This window comes from Saccopteryx leptura, chromosome 1, assembly GCF_036850995.1.
Source record: "Saccopteryx leptura isolate mSacLep1 chromosome 1, mSacLep1_pri_phased_curated, whole genome shotgun sequence".
Lineage (NCBI taxonomy): Eukaryota > Metazoa > Chordata > Mammalia > Chiroptera > Emballonuridae > Saccopteryx > Saccopteryx leptura.
Genome location: NC_089503.1, coordinates 6,228,025 through 6,251,552, shown reverse-complemented (window position 1 = coordinate 6,251,552; position 23,528 = coordinate 6,228,025). Strand labels below are relative to the sequence as shown.

The 23,528-nt window shown below is 53.0% G+C and overlaps 1 protein-coding gene and 1 long non-coding RNA gene across 3 annotated transcripts in view; one reads left to right on the top strand and one right to left on the bottom strand.

Moving 5' to 3' along the window:
* Positions 1 to 22,411, top strand: part of LOC136377309 (uncharacterized) — a 32,591-nt gene extending 10,180 nt beyond the window's left edge. For both annotated transcript variants that reach the window (XR_010746284.1, XR_010746282.1), the window contains 2 exons: positions 22,092 to 22,197; positions 22,290 to 22,411. This is a non-coding gene — a long non-coding RNA (uncharacterized lncRNA). The remainder of the gene's footprint in view (positions 1 to 22,091; positions 22,198 to 22,289) is intronic.
* Positions 12,815 to 15,089, bottom strand: POLD4 (DNA polymerase delta 4, accessory subunit). Its single transcript, XM_066343812.1, has 4 exons — positions 14,856 to 15,089; positions 14,556 to 14,645; positions 14,238 to 14,349; positions 12,815 to 13,873 (listed from the first exon to the last, which is right to left on the bottom strand). The coding sequence occupies exons 1-4, from the start codon at positions 14,950 to 14,952 to the stop codon at positions 13,849 to 13,851; spliced, it is 324 nt and encodes a 107-aa protein (XP_066199909.1). The 5' UTR covers positions 14,953 to 15,089; the 3' UTR covers positions 12,815 to 13,848.
* Positions 22,412 to 23,528: the final 1,117 nt, after the last annotated feature.

Here is a 23,528-nt window from a genome sequence, read left to right as displayed (position 1 = left end):
TATATTATTCTTTCTACATTTAGTATGCGTTTAATATAAGCTATTATTCTTTAGTAAGGAAGAATTTTCTCTTGTTCCCTTTTCAGTATTACTATAGATTAATGTATTGTGTTTTATTCAGTGTTTTATAAGGCATTACCATCATTATTGCTTTAGATGCTCAAATTTGCTTTATTTTTTTTAAAGATTTTATTTATTGATTTTACAGAGAGAGGGGGTGGAGGGACAAAAAGTCGTTGCTTCACTCTAGCTATTCATTGGCTGCTTGTCATATCTGCCTTGACTGGGCAGGCCTAGATTTCGAACCAGCAACCTCAGCGTTCCAGGTTGATCCTCTAAACACTGCGCCACCGCAGGTCAGGCTCAAATTTTCTTATATTTGGCACGTGAGAGCTCCTTCGAGCTGGCTCCTTGTCCTTCTGCCATGTTCCTGTTTGTCTTTGAGCACTTGGTTGCACAATGTAATGTTCCAAATGCACCTAGGATTTTCCCTGTCCTAAATATGCAATCGGCCATTTGTCCAAAGATGTCTAATTTCTTTGAGTGGGGAAAGATATTTAGAAACTGAGGTCTAGATTCTAGGTATAGTTGTTGCTATTAGGGTTTTATTGCTGTTAGGCCTTGTCACCGGACAGAGAATTTATTTTAAATTATTGAATTCTAGGACTCTGTATTTGACCATGTTTGAGCCTTCCCATTATAAACAACTATAACACTGGGAAGTATACATATAGGCTCTGAACAGCGAGCAGGACTGTAAGTACTTTGAGAACGGAAACACTTGAGGTGAGCCCCGCCCACATTAACCCTGCTTCCCTGAATTTCGCCTGGGGACTGGGGACGACTTGCCGCGACCACAGCACCACGGGGGAGCCCATACAGAACATAGCGGTTCTGCTGAGCTGATGAGACAGTGATCAGAGCTGAGGGCCACTGAAGCAGCTAGGAATTTCAGGGCAGGGTGTCGGAGAGGTGGCGCTGTGTGGAGGGCAGGAGGCTCAGGGGTCCGTAGGGGGGTTCCTGTGGGTCCTTAGCGGAGCGCTGGGCTGCATGTGTGTAGAGTGAGGCCTGGCGGAGAGCTGCTGGTGCGGGTGTGAGCGCGGCATGGAGGCGCTGGCGGTGTCACAGAGCTGGGCGCTCCAGCCTGGCTCTAGTGGAGGCGCTTCACGATCCTCTGCGTAAGGGGCCGGGGCCAGAAAGGCGGTGACCTAGAGCGAGGGCTGGCACCCTATCGCCAGTCCGAGCCTTGACTGTGGCGGGCCAAATATGGCAATGCCTACTTATTTGTTTACATATTGTCAACAGTTGATTTCACATGCAGTGGCAGAGCTGAGGAGTTGTGAAAGTGACCCTTTGGGGTAAATTCCTAGAAGTGGGATTGCTGGGCCCAAGGGTAAATGCTGTCATTTTATTAGTACTTCCAAATCCCCACCCCCTGGAGGCTCCTGTGTGTTTCTCCAAGCCTTGCCAACAGAGTAGACGGTCCAAGTCTTTTAGCTTTTGCCAATCTTACTCAGAGTAAAGTTGGGCATAGTTTCAGTCCATCCTTTAAAGGTAGACTGAAAATTCTTCAAGGCTGAGGACTCAAACTGTATGTTCCTTATACTATTCACACTGACAGGAGGCCCGTGCGTACTTGATAAACTAACAAAGGAATGAACTGGTTGGACTTATACTGGACTCTTGTGCAACCCGTTGCCATGACAGGTTAACTCTTGTTCCAGTGTCGGGCAGTGCCAGGTGCCTGGCAGAGATCTTGGGCATTCTAGAGAGAGCAAGTTCTGGACCTTCCCATAGAGACAGGCAGAGACACCTCTCTTTCAGTAGAACGTAGTAAAAAGAGTACACCATCATGAGTCCAGGGGGGCCCACAAAGCCATTGCAATGCATGTCCTAATAACTGTTTTGCCCTGGTGGAATTGTTTCTATTATTTTTAATATTTCTTAAATATATTAGCATGGACATGGTGAAACGTCCTTTCTTACTGATTGATTGATTAAATTGGTAATACAGTTAACATACTTCAAAATTCATACTTTTTGTAAATCCTTTGTCCCTACTTAACTATATAATTTAGAGATCATCTTACGTATATTAATACATAAAGATCTTCCCTGACCTTTTTCACAGTACAGTATCCACTGTGTACTACTAACTTATTTTACTGGGTTGTTTTTTTGTTGTTGTTGTTTTTTCCTTTTCATTTTTCTGAAGCTGGAAACAGGGAGAGACAGTCAGACAGACTCCCGCATGCGCCCGACCGGGATCCACCCGGCACGCCCACCAGGGGCGATGCTCTGCCCATCCTGGGCATCGCCATGTTGCGACCAGAGCCACTCTAGCGCCTGAGGCAGAGGCCACAGAGCCATCCCCAGCACCCGGGCCATCTTTGCTCCAATGGAGCCTTGGCTGCGGGAGGGGAAGAGAGAGACAGAGAGGAAAGCGCTGCGGAGGGGTGGAGAAGCAAATGGGTGCTTCTCCTGTGTGCCCTGGCCGGGAATCGAACCCGGGTCCTCCGCATGCTAGGCCGACGCTCTACCGCTGAGCCAACCGGCCAGGGCGTTTTTTGTTTTTTTACAGAGACAGAGAGAGGGATAGATAGGGACAGACAGACAGGAACAGAGAGGGATGAGAAGCATCAATCATTAGTTTTTCATTGCGCATTGCAACACCTTAGTTGTTCATTGATTGCTTTCTCATATGTGCCTTGACTGTGGGGTTACAGCAGACCGAGTAACCCCTTGCTGAGCCAGTGACCTTGAGTCCAAGCTGGTGAGCTTTGCTTAAACCAAATGAGCCCGCGTTCAAGCTGGTGACCTCAGGGTCTCAAACCTGGGTCCTCCGCATCCCAGTCCGACGCTCTATCCACTGCGCCACCGCCTGGTCAGGCTTATTTTACTGGTTTTTTGTTGATAGCCATTTAGGCTGTTTATAGTCTTTGCTGTTGCAAACAGTGCTGTAATAAATAACCTTAGATATGTTATTTATACATACAAGTGTATCCATAGGATAAATTTCTACATATGGACTGAAAGAGATAGCTACATTTGTAATTTTGATAAATAATGCCAATGACATCGTTGGGATTGCACCAGTGTACACCCCATTGTTGTGGCACCGTAATAACAGGGACCTGGGCAGCCGTGGTTCAGAAACTGTATCGAGAGGTGGGCTGGGTGGTCCTCTGCACACTAGATTGACGACCATGTCTACTCTGCATCTGAGAGGACCTCAGATGGCCGTTCAGCAGGCTGGCCCAGTGGGGACACGGGCTTTGGCACAGGAAGTAAGAGCCTGCTTCTGAAGTTGACAGCTTTGATGCCTTCCCTGCTAAGTAGGTTCTAGGAAAAGATGGCTCCTGCTACCCAGAGCAGACAGCTCCCAGTAGAACTCACTTAGAGACTAAATTTCACTAGCGTTTAGGACTGGCCTTCACAATTGGTCCATGAATGACTCTCACATGCTGGACAAGACCAGCAGACCAAACAGTAGGTGTGAGTGAAGTAGGAAGGTTCTGTTGCTTTGAGTGCTTACTATGTAGCTGGCCCTGTGCTAGGTACACACAGACAAGGGTAAAATATTCTGTCGCAGTGGAGACAATGAAATGTACTGTTGTGGCAATGTGACGTATGATAATAGAATATAAACAGGTTACCACAGGGAGCAGAGGAAGAATCCTTAACTCTCCGAGGGAAGGCAGCCCTAGGAAATCAAGGGGAGGACTTGCAGGACTGGGAGCCATCAGAACCTCCGGGTGAGGGAAGGAGGGCACCCCCAGGAGGTTTCTAGGCAATGTCTTTGCTTTCAAAAAATAAAAGACCAAAGGAGGGTTCAAGAAGGACCCGGGACTCATCAACACATGGTCCAGCATCACTGTCTACCTTTGGAAACCCCACTTGTCCTTAAACACTCAGCTAAAAGGTCGTCTTCAGGAAGTCTGAGTTTCCAGTGTCACGTTCACACCTGTCATGTGGCAGCGTTTGAAACTCACCTGCATGCCTTATCTCTCTCTGTCTCCCACTCTGGTCAGCTCTTGGAGCTCAGGTCTGGGTCTCTCATCGTTTGCATTTGCCACAACCAGCACGAGATTGTTTTCTCGTTTAGGACTAAAGTGGATGGACTGGAGACCTACCTGAAGAGCGAACTAGCAAGCGTGTTAAGGATTTCGTAAGTCCTAGAGGTGGTGTTAACCCAAATTCACCTTCAGCTGGCACTGCTGTGACTTTGATCTACTGCTAGAGTAATTCAGAACTGTGTTCCCTTCCATGTTTACTTGGGTTTCTTGGTGAAGCAGTTCCTTAGCCTTCACACTACTAGTTGAGCTCGTCTGAGTCTGAGCATGGGTAAATGTGGTCACACCTGTGTCAATAAGGAACGAATCAGTATGGCTCTCATGGATGGGTGTGGCACTGGTAGTTACTGTACTATGATAGCCGGAGTGTCAGAAGGAACTACAAAGTGGGGACAGAATTGGAGTGAGCCACCTGTAGCGCTTCCGTTCCCTCCGAATGAGTCTTCTTTGCCGTCTCCGCAGCAGCACACCACCCACTACCGCTTGGGAAGTTCTTGGGGACCTCACGGACTCCGCTGTACCTTGACTCTCCTGCCACTCTGACACCCTCCCTCCCCATTGCTGGCCTTCCACCTTCGAGGGAGGCTTTTCCCAAGGCCGCTTTGGCCCTGTCTTTGTTCCCTCTCCCGGCCTCTCTTTACTCTCTCAGAGAACTTGTCCGTGCTCATGGACTCAAGTGTCAGTTCTGTGCAGGTGATTCCCTCTACCCCTGGACACATTCTCTTCAGACCTCGCTGCTAGACTTGACCTCTAGGTTTCCATTGCCTGCTAGATGTTTCTATTTAGAAGCACCTAGTTTCCAAATGTCATCATTTCAAACTAAACATGCATGAGACTGAAACCGTCTCCCCCTCCCAAGCTCAAACCCCGAGTCATGTTCGAGGCCTCCTCCCTATTCTTCCTTCCCAAACGCAAGTCATGCCACTTTCTTTGCAACATCTCTTTAGCTCTTTTTTTTTTTTAAAGATTTTATCTATTCAATTTTCAGAGAGGAGAGAGAGAGAGAGAGAGAAAGAGAGAGAGAGAGAGAGAGAGAGAAAGGGGAGGAGCAGGAAGCATCAACTCCCATATGTGCCTTGACCAGGCAAGCCCAGGGTATCGAACAGGCAACCTCAGCGCTCCAGGTCGACGCTTTATCCCACTGCGCCACCACAGGTCAGGCTCTTTTTTTTTTTTTAATTTTTTTTTTTATTTATTCATTTTAGAGAGGAGAGGGAGAGACAGAGAGGAGAGACAGAGAGAGAGAAGTGGGGGAGGAGCTGGAAGCATCAACTCCCATATGTGCCTTGACCAGGCAAGCCCAGGGTTTCGAACCGGCGACCTGAGCATTTCCAGATCGACGCTTTATCCACTGCGCCACCACAGGTCAGGCTCTTTAGCTCTTTGTCCCTTGCACTCTGTCTGCTAATCCAGAGTCTCAGTACCACATCTTGAATACTGAGTGGCTTCCCACTTGGTCTTCCTGCCTGCGGGTTCTTCCCCTTCCCCTGTAGTCTTTCTTTCATGCCTGCAAGACAGATTGTCCAGAAGGATTGTTTTTATCTTCTCTCTCTTCTGCCTCAAAACTGTCTAGAGTCTCATCCCATAGATAAGTCCAAACTCCTCAGGCCCACGACCCTGTGTCTGGTTCAAGCCCATCTCGCTGGCATCATCCCACATGATATGAGTGGAGGCTCTGAAACAGGACTCTGGGATCATATCTTATTCTCAACACTTACATGCTGTGTGACCTTGGGCATGTACTTGACCTCTCTGTACCTGAATTTCTTCTTTAAAATCGCTTTATAAGCCCTGGCTGGTTGGCTCAGTGGTAGAGCGTCGGCCTGGCATACAGGAATCCCGGGTTTGATTCCCGGCCAGGGCACACAGGCGAAGCGTCCATCTGCTTCTCCACCCCTCCCCCTCTCCTTCCTCTCTGTCTCTCTCTTCCCCTCCCTCAGCCAAGGCTCCATTGGAGCAAGGTTGGCCTGGGCACTGAGGATGGCTCTGTAGCCTCTGCCTCAGGCACTAGAATGGCTCTGGTTGCAACAGAGCAATGCCCCAGATGGGCAGAGCATCGCCCCCTGGTGGGCGTGCCAGGTGGATCCCGGCCGGGCGCATGTGGAAGTCTGTCTGACTGCCTCCCCGTTTCCAACTTCAGAAAAATTTAAAAATAAATAAATAAATAAATAAATAAATAAATAAAATTGCTTTATAAAAAGTTGTAATCAGCCTGACCAGGTGGTGGCGCAGTGGATAGAGCATTGGATTGGGATGCAGAGGACCCAGGTTCGAGACCCCGAGGTCACCAGATTGAGCGTGGGCTCATTTGGCTTGAGCAAAAAGCCCACCAGCTTGAACCCAAGGTTGCTGGCTCCAGCAAGGGGTTACTCGGTCTGCTGAAGGCCCGCAGTCAAGGCACATATGAGAAAGCAATCAATGAACAACTAAGGTGTTGCAACGCGCAATGAAAAACTAATAATTGATGCTTCTAATCTCTCTTTGTTCCTGTCTGTCTGTCCCTGTCTATCCCTCTCTCTCTCTCTCTGGAAAAAAAAACAAGTTTTAATCATTTCTAGGCTTTCTGTGAAGATTAAAGGCACTTTGAACAGATGCAGAGTAAGCACCGAAATGTTGGCTTGTTGCTGCGCTGATTTTCGTAGAGCATACTGCAGTCTGCATCCTCCTCCCCTGGTGCACCCCTCCTAATTGCCTTTGCTCAGCCCAGTCCCTCAGTCTAGAATGTTCTTCTCTGCTAGCTGACTTGACTCTTACCCTTCAAGGGCCACTTACTTCCCATTTCCTTCTGGTAAAGGCTCGTTTGGTGCTTCTGCTGTGCTGCTCGGCCTGGGCCTGGGTGAGGTGGTGGGCAGGTCAGGGTATATGAAGCCAGCCACAGGCCACATGGTGCATCTTCCTGGGGGGTTCATTTCACCGGGTAAGTCAGTTCCTTCATTTCTATGCCCAGCTATATATCAAGGAGTAGAATGCAAAATTGACCAAAGGTTTTTAGGATCAAACACACAATGACTAAGAATCTTCAGAGTGGAGATGTCCTGGGTCACACTCCAGCCCTGGTGGCGAATCTGCATTCATTCTGCAGGGAGCAGGTCTGAGAAGCAGGACCATGGGAGTAGAAGGGGCCAGGTGCGGAGGAGGGAAGGCGGGGTAGTTCCAGGGCCGCAGGGGTGCAGTCCTTGTGTGCAGGGCCCCGCAGTGAGGGCCCTTTAACAGGCGTGCTCTTGCATTCCTGGGACTTCAGGCCCGTACCCCTGCTCGTTGCCCTCCACAGCACCCTGACTACCTGGAGCACAGGTGCAGTGGACGTGCGGGTGCAGGTGACTGACTGGGAAAACAGGCCTGGGTGTGGACTGGCCCTGGGCTTTACAGACTGAGCAAGGCACTTTTCTCATCACCTCAGTGTCCTTACCTGTGAAACGCGAATAATGCTCACCCAACGGGACTGTCCTAAGGAGTCAGTGAGGTCAAGTGTGCGCAGCACTCGGCACAGCAGATGGCGCAGACGGCGCTCAGTACCTGCTCTCAGAAAACATCTGATTTTTTTTTTTTTTTTTTTTTTGCACCTTTCCGAAGCTGGAAACGGGGAGAGACAGCCAGACAGACTCCCGCATGCGCCCGACCGGGATCCACCTGGCACGCCCACCAGGGGCGATGCTCTGCCCACCAGGGGGCGATGCTCTGCTCCTCCGGGCGTCGCTCTGCCATGACCAGAGCCACTCCAGCGTCTGGGGCAGAGGCCAAGGAGCCATCCCCAGCACCCGGGCCATCTCCGCTCCAATGGAGCCCTGGCTGCGGGAGGGGAAGAGAGAGACAGAGAGGAAGGAGGGGGGGGTGGAGAAGCAAACAGGCGCCTCTCCTGTGTGCCCTGGCCGGGAATCGAACCCGGGTCCCTCGCACGCCAGGCCGACGCTCCACCGCTGAGCCAACCGGCCAGGGCCAGAAAACATCTGATTTTTGAATGTCCCCACCGCCAAGTGTGCCCCTCACTTGTATCTCATCCTGCATCCTCTGCCTCCAGTCCTGTCACAGTGGGTGGTCCTCTCTCAGGCCATCCTCTTCCCACCCTTCTGGCCTTCACAAAGACTTTGCTCACCTAGCTGCCTCCTCGGTGTCCCTCCCTACTGGATCACCCCATTTACCACGTAATTATGCTGTAATATTGCTCTATCTAAAACAAAGGACAAATAAGACAATGAGTAGGAAAACCTCCCTTGGTCCCACATCCCCCTAGTTACCACTGTTTCTCTGTTCCCTTTATGGGAAAGGGCCTGAGAGAGTCGGCATGCGCCCTGTGTACACTGTGCCCTTCCTTCGGGCCTGCTCCCAGCACACCCTAGTCCCGTCACTCTGTGGAAACTGCTTGTGTCTGGTGAGCTCCACACAGCAAGTCCAGCATGCCGTCCTCCGGCTCCTGTGACCACGTGAGACCTTCTTTTACCACGTCTGCCTGGCTCTCTGAGACCCTAGCCTGTCATCTCCCTCCACTCTGCCGTCCTCAGCACCTTTGCTGCATGCCCTCTTCTCCCTCACCGCCGGGCGGGGCAGGCCAGGGCTGCCCTTGGACCCCGCTGAGTCCCTATCTGTCCTCCCTCCGGTACTCTCAGTCACACGCATGTCTTTAAATGCCATTTAAAAGGGGCCCAAACTTATATTCACATCCAGAGCTCTCTCCAGAACTCAGATTTGCGGGGCTCTGTCCACTAGCTGCTGTCATCTCTGCCTGGATGTGTCACAGATGTCAAATCCAAACTCCTGATTCCCACCCCACCCACCCTTCCCACAGTCTTTCTCATCTCCGTAATGGGAACTTGGGTCTTCCAGTTGCTCAAGCCAAAACCTTTGGTGTTATCCTTGGCTTCTCTCTCCAACCCCACAGCCAACTGATCAGCAAGTCCTGTCAGTCAGTTCTCCCTTCAAAATACAGAAAGAAGCCTGACCAGGAGGTGGCGCAGTGGATAGAGTGTTGGACTGGGATGCGGAAGGACCCAGGTTCAAGACCCCGAGGTCACCAGCTTGAGCGCGGGATCATCTGGCTTGAGCCAAAAAAAAAAACAGCTTGGACCCAAGGTCCCTGGCTCCAGCAAGGGGTTACTCAGTCTGCTGAAGGCCCACGGTCAAGGCACATATGAGAAAGCAATCAATGAACAACTAAGGTGTCGCAACGAAAAACTGATGATTGATGCTTCTCATCTCTCTTCGTTCCTGTCTGTCTGTCCCTATCTGTCCCTCTCTCTGACTCTCTGTCCCTGTAAATAAATAAAATTAAATTAAAAAAAAAATACAGAAAGAATGGGCCCCGGCTGGTTGGCTCAGTGGGAGCCCGAGTTTGATTCCCAGCCAGGGCTCACAGGAGAAGTGCCCATCTGCTTCTCCACGCCTCCCCCTCTCCTTCCTCTCTATCTCTCTCTTCCCCTCCCGCAGTGAAGGCTCCATTGGAGCAAAGTTGGCCCGGGCACTGAGGACAGCTCCATGGCCCCCACTTCAGGTGCTAGAATGGCTCTGGGTTGCAACAGAGCAACACTCCAGATGGGCAGAGCATCGCCCCCTGGTGAGCATGCTGGGTGGATCCTGGTCAGGCATATGCTGGAGTCCATCTGCCTCCCCGTTTCTCACTTCAGAAAAATAAAAAAAAAGATTATTAAAAAAATTATTAAAAAAATATATATATATAATATAATATATATGTATTCATTCTCTCTCTATATACAGTGTGTCCATAAAGTCATGGTGCACTTTTGACCGGTCACAGGAAAGCAACAAAAGACGATAGAAATGTGAAATCGGCACCAAAAGGAAAACTCTGGCCCTGGCCGGTTGGCTCAGTGGTAGAGCGTTGGCCTGGCGTGCAGAGGTCCCGGGTTTGATTCCCGGCCAGGGCACACAGGAGAAGCGCCCATCTGCTTCTCTACCCCTCCCCTTCTCCTTCCTCTCTGTCTCTCTCTTCCCCTCCCGCAGCAAGGCTCCATTGGAGCGGAGATGGCCCGGGCGCTGGGGATGGCTCCTTGGCCTCTGCCCCAGGTGCTGGAGTGGCTCTGGTCACGACAGAGCAATGCCCTGGAGGGGCAGAGCGTCGCCCCCTGGTGGGCGTGCCGGGTGGATCCTGGTCGGGCGCATGCGGGAGTCTGTCTGACTGTCTCTCCTCGTTTTCAGCTTCAGAAAAATAAAAATTTGCCTGACCAGGCAGTGGCGCAGTGGATAGAGCGTTGGACTGGGATGCAGAGGACCCAGGTTCGTGACCCCGAGTTTGCCAGCTTGAGCGCGGGCTCATCTGGTTTGAGCAGAAGCCCACCGGCTTGAACCCAGGGTCGCTGGCTCCAGCAAGGGGCTGCTCGGTCTGCTGAAGGCCCACGGTCAAGGCACATGTGAGACAGCAATCAATGAACAACTAGGGTGTTGCAACGCGCAATGAAGAACTGATGATTGATGCTTCTCATCTCTCTCTGTCCGTCTATCCCTCTCTCTGACTCACTCTGTCTCTGTAAAAAAAAAAAAAAAAAGATTCCACAAAAAAAAAAAAAAAAAAAGGAAAACTCTCCCAGTTTCATACCTATTCAGTGCAGTTCGATGTGGGCTCATGCACAGATTTTTTAGGGCTCCTTAGGTAGCTATCCCGTGTAGCCTCTACAGACTCGTCACTGACGGCCTACCAGAACGGGGTTTCTCCACCAAACTGCTGGTTTCCTTCAACTGCTTATCCCACCGAGTAATATTATTCCTATGTGGTGGTGCTTCGTTATAAATGCGCCGATATTCACATTGCACTTTGGTCACGGATTCGAATTTAGCGAGCCACAGAACACACTGAACTTTCCTTTGTACCATCCACATCTCGACTGGCATGGCTGTGGGCTGCTCCGCTGTATACACGGTGTTACGTCATCATCTGCGCATGCGCACATGCAGCCACATCATCCTACAGAAACTGGGAGGGTTTTCCTTTTATTTGGTGCAGATTTCACATTTCTATCGTCTTTTGTTGCTTTCTTGTGGCCGGTCAAAAGTGCACCATGACTTTACAGACATGCTGTATATATAAAGAATGTGGCCTGACCAGGCGGTGGCGCAGTGGATAGAGTGTCGGACTGGGATGTCGAGGACACAGGTTCGAGACCCCGAGGTCACCAGCTTGAGCGTGGGCTCATCTGGTTTGAGCAAAAGCTCACCAGCTTGGACCCAAGGTCGCTGGCTCAAGCAAGGGGTTGTTACTAGGTCTGCTGAGGGCCCACGGTCAAGGCACATATGAGAAAGCAATCAATGAACAACTAAGGTGTCGCAATGTGCAACAAAAAACTAATGATACTTCTCATCTCTCCATTCCTGTCTGTCCCTCTCTCTTGTCTCTTTAAAAAAAAAAAAAGAATGTAGTACTATTTGCTGTTGCCATCCCTCACCCTGGTCCAAGTCACCATCAGCTCTTGTGAGGCCAACCGCAATGGCCTCCTGAGTGGTTTGGGCTTTTCTTCCCCAAGCCCCACAGTCTGTTCCCCAACAAGCCAGAGTAATGTTTTCAAAACATGTTTGGCCCTGGCCGGTTGGCTCAGCGGTAGAGCGTCGGCCTAGTGTGCGGAGGACCCGGGTTTGATTCCCGGCCAGGGCACACAGGAGAAGCGCCCATTTGCTTCTCCACCCCTCCGCCGTACTTTCCTCTCTGTCTCTCTCTTCCCCTCCCGCAGCCAAGGCTCCATTGGAGCAAAGATGACCCGGGCGCTGGGGATGGCTCTGTGGCCTCTGCCCCAGGCGCTAGAGTGGCTCTGGTCGCAACATGGCAACGCCCAGGATGGGCAGAGCATCGCCCCCTGGTGGGCAGAGCGTCGCCCCTGGTGGGCGTGCCGGGTGGATCCCGGTCGGGCGCATGCGGGAGTCTGTCTGACTGTCTCTCCCTGTTTCCAGCTTCAGAAAAATGAAAAACAAAAAACAAAAAACAAAAAAAAAACATGTTTGGTTAGGTCATTTATTGGCTTTAAACCCACAAATGCCTTCCTCAGAATAAAGTCCAGATTATTCTCCTGGCCTGCAAGGCCCTGTGGGACCCACCTGCTGCCTCTCTGGCCTCATTTCCCTCCAAGTTCCCCTTGCTCCCTCTGGCCTGGTCACACTGGCCTCCACGTTGTTCCTTGACCAAGGTGGACACACTCCCACTTTGGGGAGGGTGTGTTTGCGGTTTCCTCTGCCTGGCGCATTCACACAGGTGCAGGGCTTGCTCCCATACTTCCTTCAGCTCTGAGCTCAGAGGCCACCTGTCAGAGGGCCGGGGTGCCTCCCCTGACCAGCCTTGCCAGCACTCTCTGGCCTCCACCCCTAATTTTGCTTACCACTGATCCCACCTGACATAATACTGACATGTTCGTTTGTGTTCACCTCCTCACCACTAATCACACCCAAGAGGACCTCTAGAGCTGGCACACGCAGGCGCTGGGGAGATGGCCAGGACACAGTATAGACGGGCAGAGCCTGACGCACGTGCCCAGCCTCTGGACTGCCACATCTCTGCTGGTGCTGCCAGGACACTCTGACCAACCTTCCCGGGCCTCAGCTCTCTCTGTAAAATCTACTTGAAGGCTTTTAAGAGTGTTTAGAGATCAAATATTTAAAGTCCTGAGGCATGATCAGTGATCCAATAAAATATGGGCCAAAAAGACCACTTGGTGGCTCTGTAGGCCTGTCTCCAAGGAGTTCAGTGTTGTCTCTATCTGCCCCAGGATGGAGGGCTCGAACAGACAGTGAATGTGACACCACGTGAGGAGTACTGGTTATATTCTCCATGTCATGCCATCCCAGGGTCCCCTAAACATTGTTCCTGGCTCCAGCCAGTTCTCTTCCCTGCCCAGCACCATTCAGGTCCTTACCAAAGCCCCAGACCATACCATCTCTGAGCAGGTCCTGTGGGTGGAAACCTTCCCCAGTCCTCCTTTGAGCCCTCCATTTGGGAAGCAGAGGTACTTGCTGGGAATGTGTAAGTCTGTCTGGACATTATGAGCCAGGGGACCCATGGATCCTTCTCTGACAAAGGAACCATTTTCCTGAGGTGGAGAGCCCTGGGCTGGCTAGGTTACAGGTTTTCTTTAGCTGGTCAGTGCAGGTGACTAAAGGGTAGTTCCCTTGTGCACCACCAGGGGCCGCCAGAGGCTGCTAAGCTCTTGTGAAGACTCGTCCCCTGCTCTTGTTTGGACATGTCTCCTGCTCTTCTAAGGTGTCTTCTCTCTCAAGTCCAAGGTTAGGCAGGGGAAGGAGGTACACGCACCTTGTAAAAAAGCGTGGTGCTGGCTGTCTCCCACCCATGAGTTTGCTGGCTGCCGCCAACCTAAGCCACATGAAGGGACTGGAGGCGAGGCTTCCAGGCTGTTGTTTATTGATAAACAGTAGTGAACCCCTTGCCCTGTGAGCTCAGCCAGTTCTGCCCTCAGATTCCCAGCTTTAGGCAGGAAGGGCATCCTGCCGGAGTCGGCTCTGCCATGGCTGTGCCTAACTGCTCCACCATCCTCAGGATCACAGTGTTAAGTCAGAGAAGCGTGTGGCAGGTGTCAGAATGGTCATGGCCAGGTCCTCAGAGACCACCACCCGTGCAGGAAGTGCTCCTCGGCACTCAGAGGGGTTCCCGGAGCCTGCTGGTTAGATGGAGGGCTGAGCACGGACACCTCCGGATCAGCCTCTTTCCTTCCCCGTGCAACTCCTTCCTGCCAAACATTCTCCACAGCAGAGCTGAGCCAGGAAAGCAGCTGGCTCTCGCTGTGTCCTGAGGTCCTCTGGTAGTGGGCAGGTGACCTTAGGTGGCACCTCAAAGGGGATAGTGATGCCAGAGGCTGTGCAGGGGGGAGGGGAGCAGAAGAGAGGAGAAACCAGAGTCATTAAGTCCCTTAATGATTTCACCCGCACTAGCCCTTGGCCATGGCCTATAGTCCTTGGCCATTCCCTCAGTACAGGTAGATAATACCCTGGGCCTTGGGTAACCCTCTCCCCCACCATTAGCTCAGAGATAAGAATTATTAAGCAAGCTTCTGCCCTCCTGAGCCAGGCACCTTGTAGAACATTTCTTGCTCGCCCACATCCCAAGCCAGCATCCATGTTTCCTTCAGGGCAGGGCTGCCCCCCACCCGGGATCAGCAGGCTGGTGGTGCTGGAGAAGGCTCTGGCTCCCCCAAAAGCCCTCCCCAGTCTGTCTCAGACCTGAACTGGAAGCGGGGATCTCCGAGGTGGGTTTGCAGCACTTGACGCACTTCTGGGGGAGGCTCCAAGCCCATCTGCTCTGCCCGATGCCAGCGCTGTAGCCGTGTGATCCCTGCCAGGGTAGGAAGAAGACACTGGGGCCTTGTGGTGGGCAGGGAAGAGTCCAGTCTAGAGAATGGGTGTGGAGGGACCTCTACACTCCCCAGTCTCAGCAGACAGTGCCTGAGACGATCAGGCAGGGGCTTGAGTTGCTTCAGAGATACGTGGGTGACAGGACTGACGCCGGCATGTGCGCCTGGAGTCTGAGGGAGTTCTCACCTGTGCAGGGCCCATATTGCCAGGCCAGGTCAAACTGCCTCAGCAGCTCCAGTTCCACTTCATCCACGTTCAGGGGCTGGATCCCTTTCTCTGCAATGACAAGCTGCTCCTCAGGCCTGCCCTTCGCCTCACAGCTGTCCCACCGCTCCTCGGCCCCCACCACCCCTCTGCCTCTGTCTTCCACTGCCAGGCCTGGTGTGGGAAGTAGAGGACATACTGCACTTCCCCTTGCATGGACGTCTGCCCACGTCCCATGTCCCTCGGTGTCCACTCCTCCCGTCCTCCCCACACCTCAGAGACCTAACTCTGGTGCCAACTCCCCCTTGCTGTGTCCAGCGGGGCCCTCCCTCCTCTTCACTACTGGATAAGAGTCAGTGACGAGCCGCTTCCTGCCCATGGCGGCCACCCAGGCAGGCGGAGAAGGAGGCGACTGCCGGGAAGGAGAGAGACAGGTCAGTGTGCACGAGAGAGACAGCTGCTGAGAGAGTGAGAACAGGCCAGAGAGCGAGCCTGGGACCAGCAACGGGCAGACAGAATGACCTAGACAAGCTGAGAGGAAGTGGGTTCCAGAGAATGACGTCTCTCCCCTTGCCCACAAACACACAAACATTAAAAGACCTGAGCCAATGGCAGGCCAGTTCTGGGGGGCGTGGCCTGTTTTTAACCAATGGAAGACGAGACTGGCAGAGGGGGCGGGGCAGCTGCTGCAGCTGTGTTCTACGGAAGAAGGGGTGAGGCTGGGGTGGAGGATCTGTCAAAATGTCCCAGACTGCGCCACCTCCTCCTGTGCCCCCCCCCCATTGGCCAGCAGTGGGTCTCTAGGGACTTAACGAGCGTTATCCTCAGCCTCTCACTTCCCGTTTTCCCTTCCTAGGCAAATGTTCTTTTCAGCCTCACTAATCCCCGTGGCAGGTTTGTAACTCCCCAGAGCCCAGCTGCAGCCTTCCACTCCTCCCCGCCCCCTCCTTGGCCCACAGAATGTTGTGGGGGCAGGTCTGGAGGTCCGGAGAGAGTTTGGGCTAATCTAGCCCTCTTTCCTGCTCCCACCCCACCCCCACTGGCCCCAGGAGAGCTGGCTGGAGAAGCCCGTGGATTTGGAAAGCTCCTTTCTCACAGTCAACGCCCAAACATAATGCCCACCCTTAGTCCAGGCAAGCGTTTGCCTTGTCGGCTCTCCCGGGTCCCACAGCCTGCTCCTGCTGGCCCTACTGGCCAAGAAGATTCCACACTGAGCAGGAGGCCAGAGTGTGTTTGGATCTCCAGTTCTTAGCAAAGACTGCCATGTCTGTAACACACTAATGTGAGCACATGAGCAGAAAATCCCAATAATAAAACCCAACACTTATATGGCACTTCTAGTGTGTCAAATACTGTTCTAAGCCCTTTCCCACAGATTCACTCTACTAAAATTGATGTAAAATGGGTCTTGAAAGTAGGAAGTCCTGATAGTCCCAGGCACTTGTCGGGCCCCAGTTAAATCACAGCCCCTCCATACTCCCCAGGAGCTCACAGAGTATAGGGGCAGGCAGATGGGACCCACAAGTTGTCAGTAAAAGGATAAAATTCCCAACAAATGGGGGGAGGGTGGGTCAGTGATGGGTTGGACCACAGGGCTGGTATAACACTGGAAGACCTCCTGGAGGAGGCAGGCTGAATAAACAGTGTCTCTTGATTCTCCACCCATGACCTTTGTCCCTGAGCTCCTGTCATTGCTGACTCACCCAACACCCGCCTCCCCCTCACCAACTTCCTGGCAGCAGGCAAAAGTGCTGGCCAGTGGGAGTCTGGGAATCGGCACAGGGACCAGCCCTGTTCTAATTGCTCTCCAGAGATTCCATCCGGTTCTTCCCTCCAGGGGTGCAAGGGCCTACTTAGAGGGCACCACCTGCCCCGTCTTCTCCTGATCTGGAGTCTGGGTGCCCTGCCATAGGAGGGAGGTGGGCACAAGAAAGGAGAACTCTTTGGAGAACGGACCACCAAAGGAGAGGAGCAGGAGCAGGCCATGTCTTCAGGGGCTTCCTCCTGCCTGGCTCTGGCTCTCCCCATCTGCTTCCCTGAGGAGAGCTGAGTGGAGGAGAGAGAGCTTGTGGCGAGCTGCACAGAGCTGGAGGGCCCTTTCCTGCTTTATTGTTTGGGCTGGGCCTGATCTAATCCCCCCATCTGCCTTATGGACTAAGTGGGGCCCACAGTGAGGGAGACAGGGGCCCTGCTGTGTTGGGAGGAAAACAGGGAGGCTCTCTTCACCAAGAGGCTTAGGTGTGGGGTCTGGTCAGGCTCCGAACACTCTATGGAGGGATAGTGTCCAGACTCTGTGGGACTGACCGCCCCTCCCCAGGGGGCGTTGGCAGAGGTATGTGGCACCCAACACTGGAGCCCACAAAGCCCTGAGGGAATAGGGAGCCATGGGTGGGGCAGATCCTTCTTCATTCCTGGTCCCTCCCACCTCTGAAAGCTGATAGCCGTGAGGCCCCGCCACCGCCCAGGGAGCGTGAAATGGGGTGTGCCACTGGGCTGCCACAGTGGCTCCTACTGCTGCCTGAGCCCCTTCCCTCTCCCCTCTGGCACCCTGACCTGCACTGTGGGTGCTGTCTGGACCATCCCTGACCTTCGTGGCCCAGGCCCTCCTAGCCTCTCCCGCCCAGCCTAGGAGGTGTCTCCCTTGGCCTTCAGCTTCACCCAGTACCAAGAAAGAGGGTCAGGGTGCTCTGCTCTAGAGCAGGCACCCTGGCACCGGCTTTCCGGCCTAGAGGTGCAGGAACTCTCCATGGGCAGCACTGCCCTCCTCTCCTAGTCAGATAGCAGTGGACTCGAGCTCCTCAGGCTGGAAGGAGTTGGCACCCAGGGTGTAGAACCACCCCTGTCCAATTGGCATCCTTCTTTCCCTTGGCATCTGGCTGCCTAAGGTGTGCTGGCAATTAGACTGGACTTCGGCCTGCCCATGCTTGGGTGGTCTTTTTCTTCTTTACTTCCCCAACCTTGTCTGCCCCCTGTCGCCTTCCTGCCTGCAACCCCTGCCCTACTCAGTGAGCCTCCTGGCCTATCCCCCAAGCAAGGCAGAGGAGTCCTGGGGCCTGTCACAGCTCAGGCTCCAAGCTAGAGGGCCAGGCCAGAGGTCTGAGTTGGAGGCTAAATTTTCTCCCCTTTAGGGAATTTCCTGAGACCATGACCTAGGTTCCTGTGTCAGCCCTAGCCCCCCTGAAGGCTGGTAATGGCACCAGCAAGAGAGACATTTGCACCTCGGCCTGGGAATACTCAAGGCCCTTGCTGCGTAGTCAAGACCAAAACCTCAGGGGAACCGAGAGAAAAGGAGAGAAAAGAACTGGAACAGGAGCCCAGAACCTTCCTGAGGGTGGAGGCCCACTGCAGACTGCTCCAAGGGGAGGGGGATTAAGCCTGGCTTAGCTCAGACAATGTGTCGGGATGGGGGGCCTCCTCATGGCACATGCGCCCTAAGAGCCCCTTCCCTTCCCCCAGCTCATGAAGAGCTTATGGGGAGAGCCAGTGAGAGCTAGGAAGGTGGGCGCAGGTAGAGGGAGGGAAGCAGTGCCTGGGGCCCAGCAGGGTGGGGCATTGCCTGCTCTCCTTCCCTCATCCGAGCATGCCCCTTCCTCAGGCCTCAAGGCCCTGCCACCCACCCTAACCTGGAGATTCTGGGCAGCCAGACTCGTCCCCCAGTCCCCATACACTACATACTCTGGGCCCTATTTCCTGCCCTGTGGGCCAAAGTTCTCAGTCTCCACCTCAAGATGCTCCAGGTCCTCTGGCCTAGTAGACTGAAGGGTGGGAGCCTGGTAGAAGGCAAAGGTTCCCTGGACTGGGGTTTTTCTGCCACTGGATGTCTCCTTTGTCCTGTCCCAACCCCCCCACCCCCAAGCCTCCTCCCATCACCTCCCCTTTCACCTCCGCCATCCTGCCCTGTGAAGTTCTGAAAAGGGGCCCTCTGGCGGTTCCTCACCTTGGCCACCAGGTGTCAGACTTTGTCCAGCTGAGAGGAAGGACCTAGTTAGTTTCCACCCCATCCACTGTGCCTGGGAGATTAGGGTGCCTGGGAGATTAGGGCAAATTGAGCAGGGGTCTAGAGGAGACCTCTGACCTAGGAAGGCTGAGGGATCCTGAAGGTTGAGATGAGGAAAGGGCTGGATCTCTGGTTCTAAAGCTCAGTTACTCTCTCACTGCCCCACCCCCACCCAGCTGACAAGGGCTTTGTCCACTGCTGGGAAATTGGGGGAACCAGGCTGAGTCAGGGAGCTCAAGAATTAAAGTGACAAAGGCAGGGACAGTTGTGGCTCCTGAGAAGGGGGCACTGAGAGGAAGCCATCAGAGCATTCAGCCAGGCCTGGATCACTGGCCATTGCCCTCTAGGTTAAGGGGAACAACGGCTTCCCTTGGCCCTTTCCCATTTTGGGTAGCTGTGGCCAGTGTGTGTGTGTGTGTGTGCGCGCGCGCACGCTTGCACTTGAATGAGTCTCCTAACTTAATCGAGAAGGCCCTAAGTCCTAGATGACTTTGCAAAAGTGGGCAACTAGCAAGGTATAACTACCTACCCCTTTGCCACCCCAGAGTCACTCTGTACCCACTCCTATGCCCCATCTCCCCCAAATGACAGTGCTCCATCTCATGCACTCCTCTCAAACACGTGTGTTTCCAGGCACCCACGATGCAGAAGAGATTTCTAATCCCCTCTGTGATACCTGGAGATGACAGGAGGGAAGGGCTCCCCCCTCACTTTCCCTCCCTCTCACACTCCTTAGCTTTCCTGGGAACAGGACTTCCTAGAGACAACACTCCCTCCATGACACTGCAGGGCCTCAGATGTGCCAAGTTCTAGGCTGACCTCTGGATTCCTGGGCCCCTGACTAGCAAGACCATACTTAAGAGGTGGGCCCTGGCCTGACCTGTGGTGGCGCAGTGGATAAAAGCATCGACCTGGAAATGCTGAGGTCGCCGGTTCGAAATCCTGGGCTTGCCTGGTCAAGGCACATAGGGGAGTTGATGCTTCCAGCTCCTCCCCCCTTCTCTCTCTCTCTCTGTCTCTCCCTCTCTGTCTCTCTCTCTCTCTCCTCTCTAAAAATGAATAAATAAATAAATAAAAATTAAAAAAAAAAAAGAGGTGGGCCCTAAGATCACCAGTGAAAACTCATCACCCCTCTCCTGAAATGGCTGTGTATGGAGAAGCCATGGCAAACTCACTCACAGAAAAGCCTATGACTGTCACTTGCCAGGAGCTACCTGGCCCTTGGTCCACAAAACCCAAAGGGGGGCTCAGACCGCCAACACCACCAGTAGGAGCTATTTGGAGGAGAGCTTAAGAGTTCAAACTATGAAATGTCCTCTATGACTGGGCGCCTCTCTGCACCCACCTCCCCTGCCTTGCTCCCAGGGGGCACCCTGAGCACACAGCTGGATCCAGCTGTGTGCCCCCCTTCTCCCAGGCCACTTGCTCCCATTTCCTTTGCTACCTACCTGCCCACACTGTGCTCTGCGAGGCTCACAGCCACTCAGCAGAACAATTTCTTACCCTGTGGAGTCTCTTGTCCGGTGATTCACTGCCATTCCTGGCCTGCCAGCCTTCAGCCTTGGGAAATGCCCTTTTTCCACTCTGCCCCCACCTCTGGGCATCTCTGGCTTGCTAGGGAATGTCACGATCCATGCCAAATGGGTCAGTGACAACAGAGTTGTGTTTGCTGATGTCACCTGGCTCCATGGCTGCCCAGCAACCCTTCTGACTCTCCTGTGCTTGTCCTTGACTCCGTTCCCCAGGTCCCCACTCCTCCCCAGCTGCTGCCCCTCCCATAGCAATGTTCAGATTTCTTCCATCTAAAAACAACAGCAGCAGACAAACAAACAAAAAGCCTTCCAGGCCCCTGTTACTCTCTCTGGACGTTCCCTTTGCACCAGGCTCCCGAGGGAATATATTTATGCCTTCCTTCTTTTCATCTCCTTTAATCTCACAATTTGCTATCTGCCTCTCAACTGCTCTTGCAAAGGTCACCAGTGAGTTCCCGACTTACCAAAGCCAGAGGATTTTCCTCATATTCTCTCAGTTCTTCTAGGGCATCTGACACTGTGGATCAGCTGCCTCCTTAAAACTATCCTCTTTTGCCCTGGCCGGATAGCTCAGTTGGGTAGAGCATCCTTTCAATATGCCAAGGTGGTAGTGTCCAACCCCAGTCAGGGCACAGACAAGAATCAACCAATGAATGCATAAATAAGTGGGACAACACATCGATGTTTCTCTCTCTCTCTCTGCCTCTCCCTTCCTTTGTCTCTAAAATCAATCAATCAATCAATCAATAATTTTAAAAAGCTCTCCTCGATGTTTCTCTCTCTCTCTGCCTCTCCCTTCCTTTGTCTCTAACATCAATCAATCAATCAATAATTTTAAAAAGCTCTCCTCTTTTGACTTTCAATATATTACTGTCTGGAAACACTTCAAATCACTTTAAATCCAATTATGGAGAACTTTCATCTGTGCTCGGCATCATGCTAAGATGCTGTAGGGATGTGAACACGAATAAATCACAGGGCCCGCCGTCACGCTGTTACCGCTTAAAAGGGAGAGGGACACACGGACCTATCCCTCGTCCTGCCCCTCTCCAAGAACCGTGTTAAATCCCGCCTTCTAAGGCAATTCTCTTTTTTATATAATTTATTTTATTTTATTTATTCATTTTTAGAGAGGAGAGAGAGAGAGAGAGAGAGGAGAGAGGAGCTGGAAGCATCAACTCCCATATGTGCCTTGACCAGGCAAGCCCAGAGTTTCGAACTGGCGACCTCAGCATTTCCAGGTCGATGCTTTATCCACTGCGCCACCACAGGTCAGGCCAAATCCCGCCTTCTACATCGATGCAAGAGCACTGCTGCAGATGCGGCAGTGAGCTCAGACGCCCCTCACCAGCCCTCTTAGGGCTCACAGGTTAGAGACCCCTCCCCCAGCCGGGAGCCCTCGCCACTTCCTTGATGTCCTTAGTATTGTCTCTGGGCACTTAATCAAATTCTCCCTTGGATTCTAGCACTTGGGGGAGAGGTGGTCCTAGTCCTTTTTTCTGGAATGTTTTGTTCAACACACTAACTGAACCATTTCTGGCTGGAGCCTGAGCTGGCTGCCGGGATAGACAGATGGGGAAGACTCAGAATCTGTCCCCAAGAAGTGCACAGTTCAGTAGTGTGGCACGTCCGTCCCTGAATCCTGTACAGCCCTTTGCTTGGTGCCTTCCGTACACCGGCTGCCACTCAGTTTGCGCCTGCATGGGGACGGCCCCGGTGCCCCCTCCTTTCCGCCTCGTTAGGTAGGAGGCAGGGCCATGCCTGGGCAGAGGTCTGTCTGAAGAGCCTGGACCCATCAGGGTGGGCATGTTCCCTCCAACTTGGCCAGGTGACTCAGGGACATTCAGCAGAGCCTGGCCCGCCCCACCCATAAGCAAGTCCAATAGCTCCTGCACCTACATTCCAGCCTCTCCCTTTCCCAGTGGCTCCTGCACTTGGGACCTCCCAGTGCACATCACACGTGTGTGCTTTTGTTTCTTATCGTTTCAGGTAAGCTGGCCTCCTCCTCCCAGCTAGAGCCTCTGTACGGGCAGGAGCCAAGTTCGCTTTGCATCTCTTTTCTCTTTCCTACACCAGTGAGCACAGTAATGGGCAGGTAATGTCTTCTTTTGGGGGGGGGGGCAGGTAATACCTTTAAAATATTTGTCAGCTGATTGACATCTCCATCATGTTACTTCCTTCGCTCAGGGCACTGTTTTCAGGAGGCCCATGGAAAATGTCCACGCTCTGCCTGAGAGCAGTTAGCCCATCAGTTTACCCGGTGGCCCGTCACTAGACTGTCACAGTATGCCATGTGCGCCCACTGATCTGCTGTACTAATTGCTGCCCCTGCAGCTGAGCATCTTATCTTTCTTCTCTTATCCTTCCCAACAGCCATCCAAGGGTGTTCAATATCCCGTTTACAGATGGGGAAACTGGAGAACAGAGAGCTTTGAACACTTTGTCCAAGGCCATTCAAGTCACAGGTTATCAAACTGGAGTGTGGGCTCGGGCCACCCCTTGAACAGGGTCTGTCCCATCCACTCGCAGTCCAATACGAGTCTTCCCCTGTCCTGCTAGTCTGCTACCTGACATTCGAGAGAAAGGAGTAGTCACAGCTGAGGACCACGACTTGGCCGTCGTCTGTCAGTCACCCTCCCTAGAGGAGGAAGGACGTTGTGAAGGTGAGGGTCACCACTCAGGAGGAGGGCCCCCAAGGCAACCACAGGTGGGGGTTCTGGGGAAACTGAGGACTGAATGCGTGGCTGACCGCTTGGAGAGAACACCAGAGGGACAGATAAACTGCTCTGCGGAGAGACAGACTTCTGAGACCATTAAAGTGGGCCAGAGGCAAGGTGGACTGGGCACAGGCCGGGAGAGGGAAGGGAGGCGACAGACAAGAGGTATTTGGGAGGACAACAGAACATGGCGTCCATGGGGAGGGCCAGAGGGAAGTCTGCTGTGTACACATCTTCCCTGACGGAAGGGGGAGAGCCTCTTCCCGAGTTCTCTGCACCTCCGGAGCTAACCTGTGAGCCTCCAGGTCCCCTGAGCAGGCCTGGGAGCCAGGAGAGAGGCAGGACCCGGAGACCAAGTAAGGGGGCGCAGGGCCCAGCAGAGAGTGCTTCCAGGGCAAGCATTTTATTTGTTAATACAAGAATAGAAATTCTGCAATAAATATAATCTAATAAATAACATCTCCAAATAAATAAATATTAATACAACAAACAGAGTCATGAGTGGTTGGGGCTGGGGGCAGGACCTGGGGGAGCTGCCCCCGCACCCCGAAATGCTACTGCAATGTAAACTTTCAGGAAATCCTGTGGCTGTGGCTACGGTTGCCCTCCCCAGGCCGGGCAACCCACAGATACCCTGGAAAAGGGGGCGGAGAAGGAGGCACCGTGATGGTGGCAAGAAAATTCCAGACAAGGTCCTTTGGTTGCCACC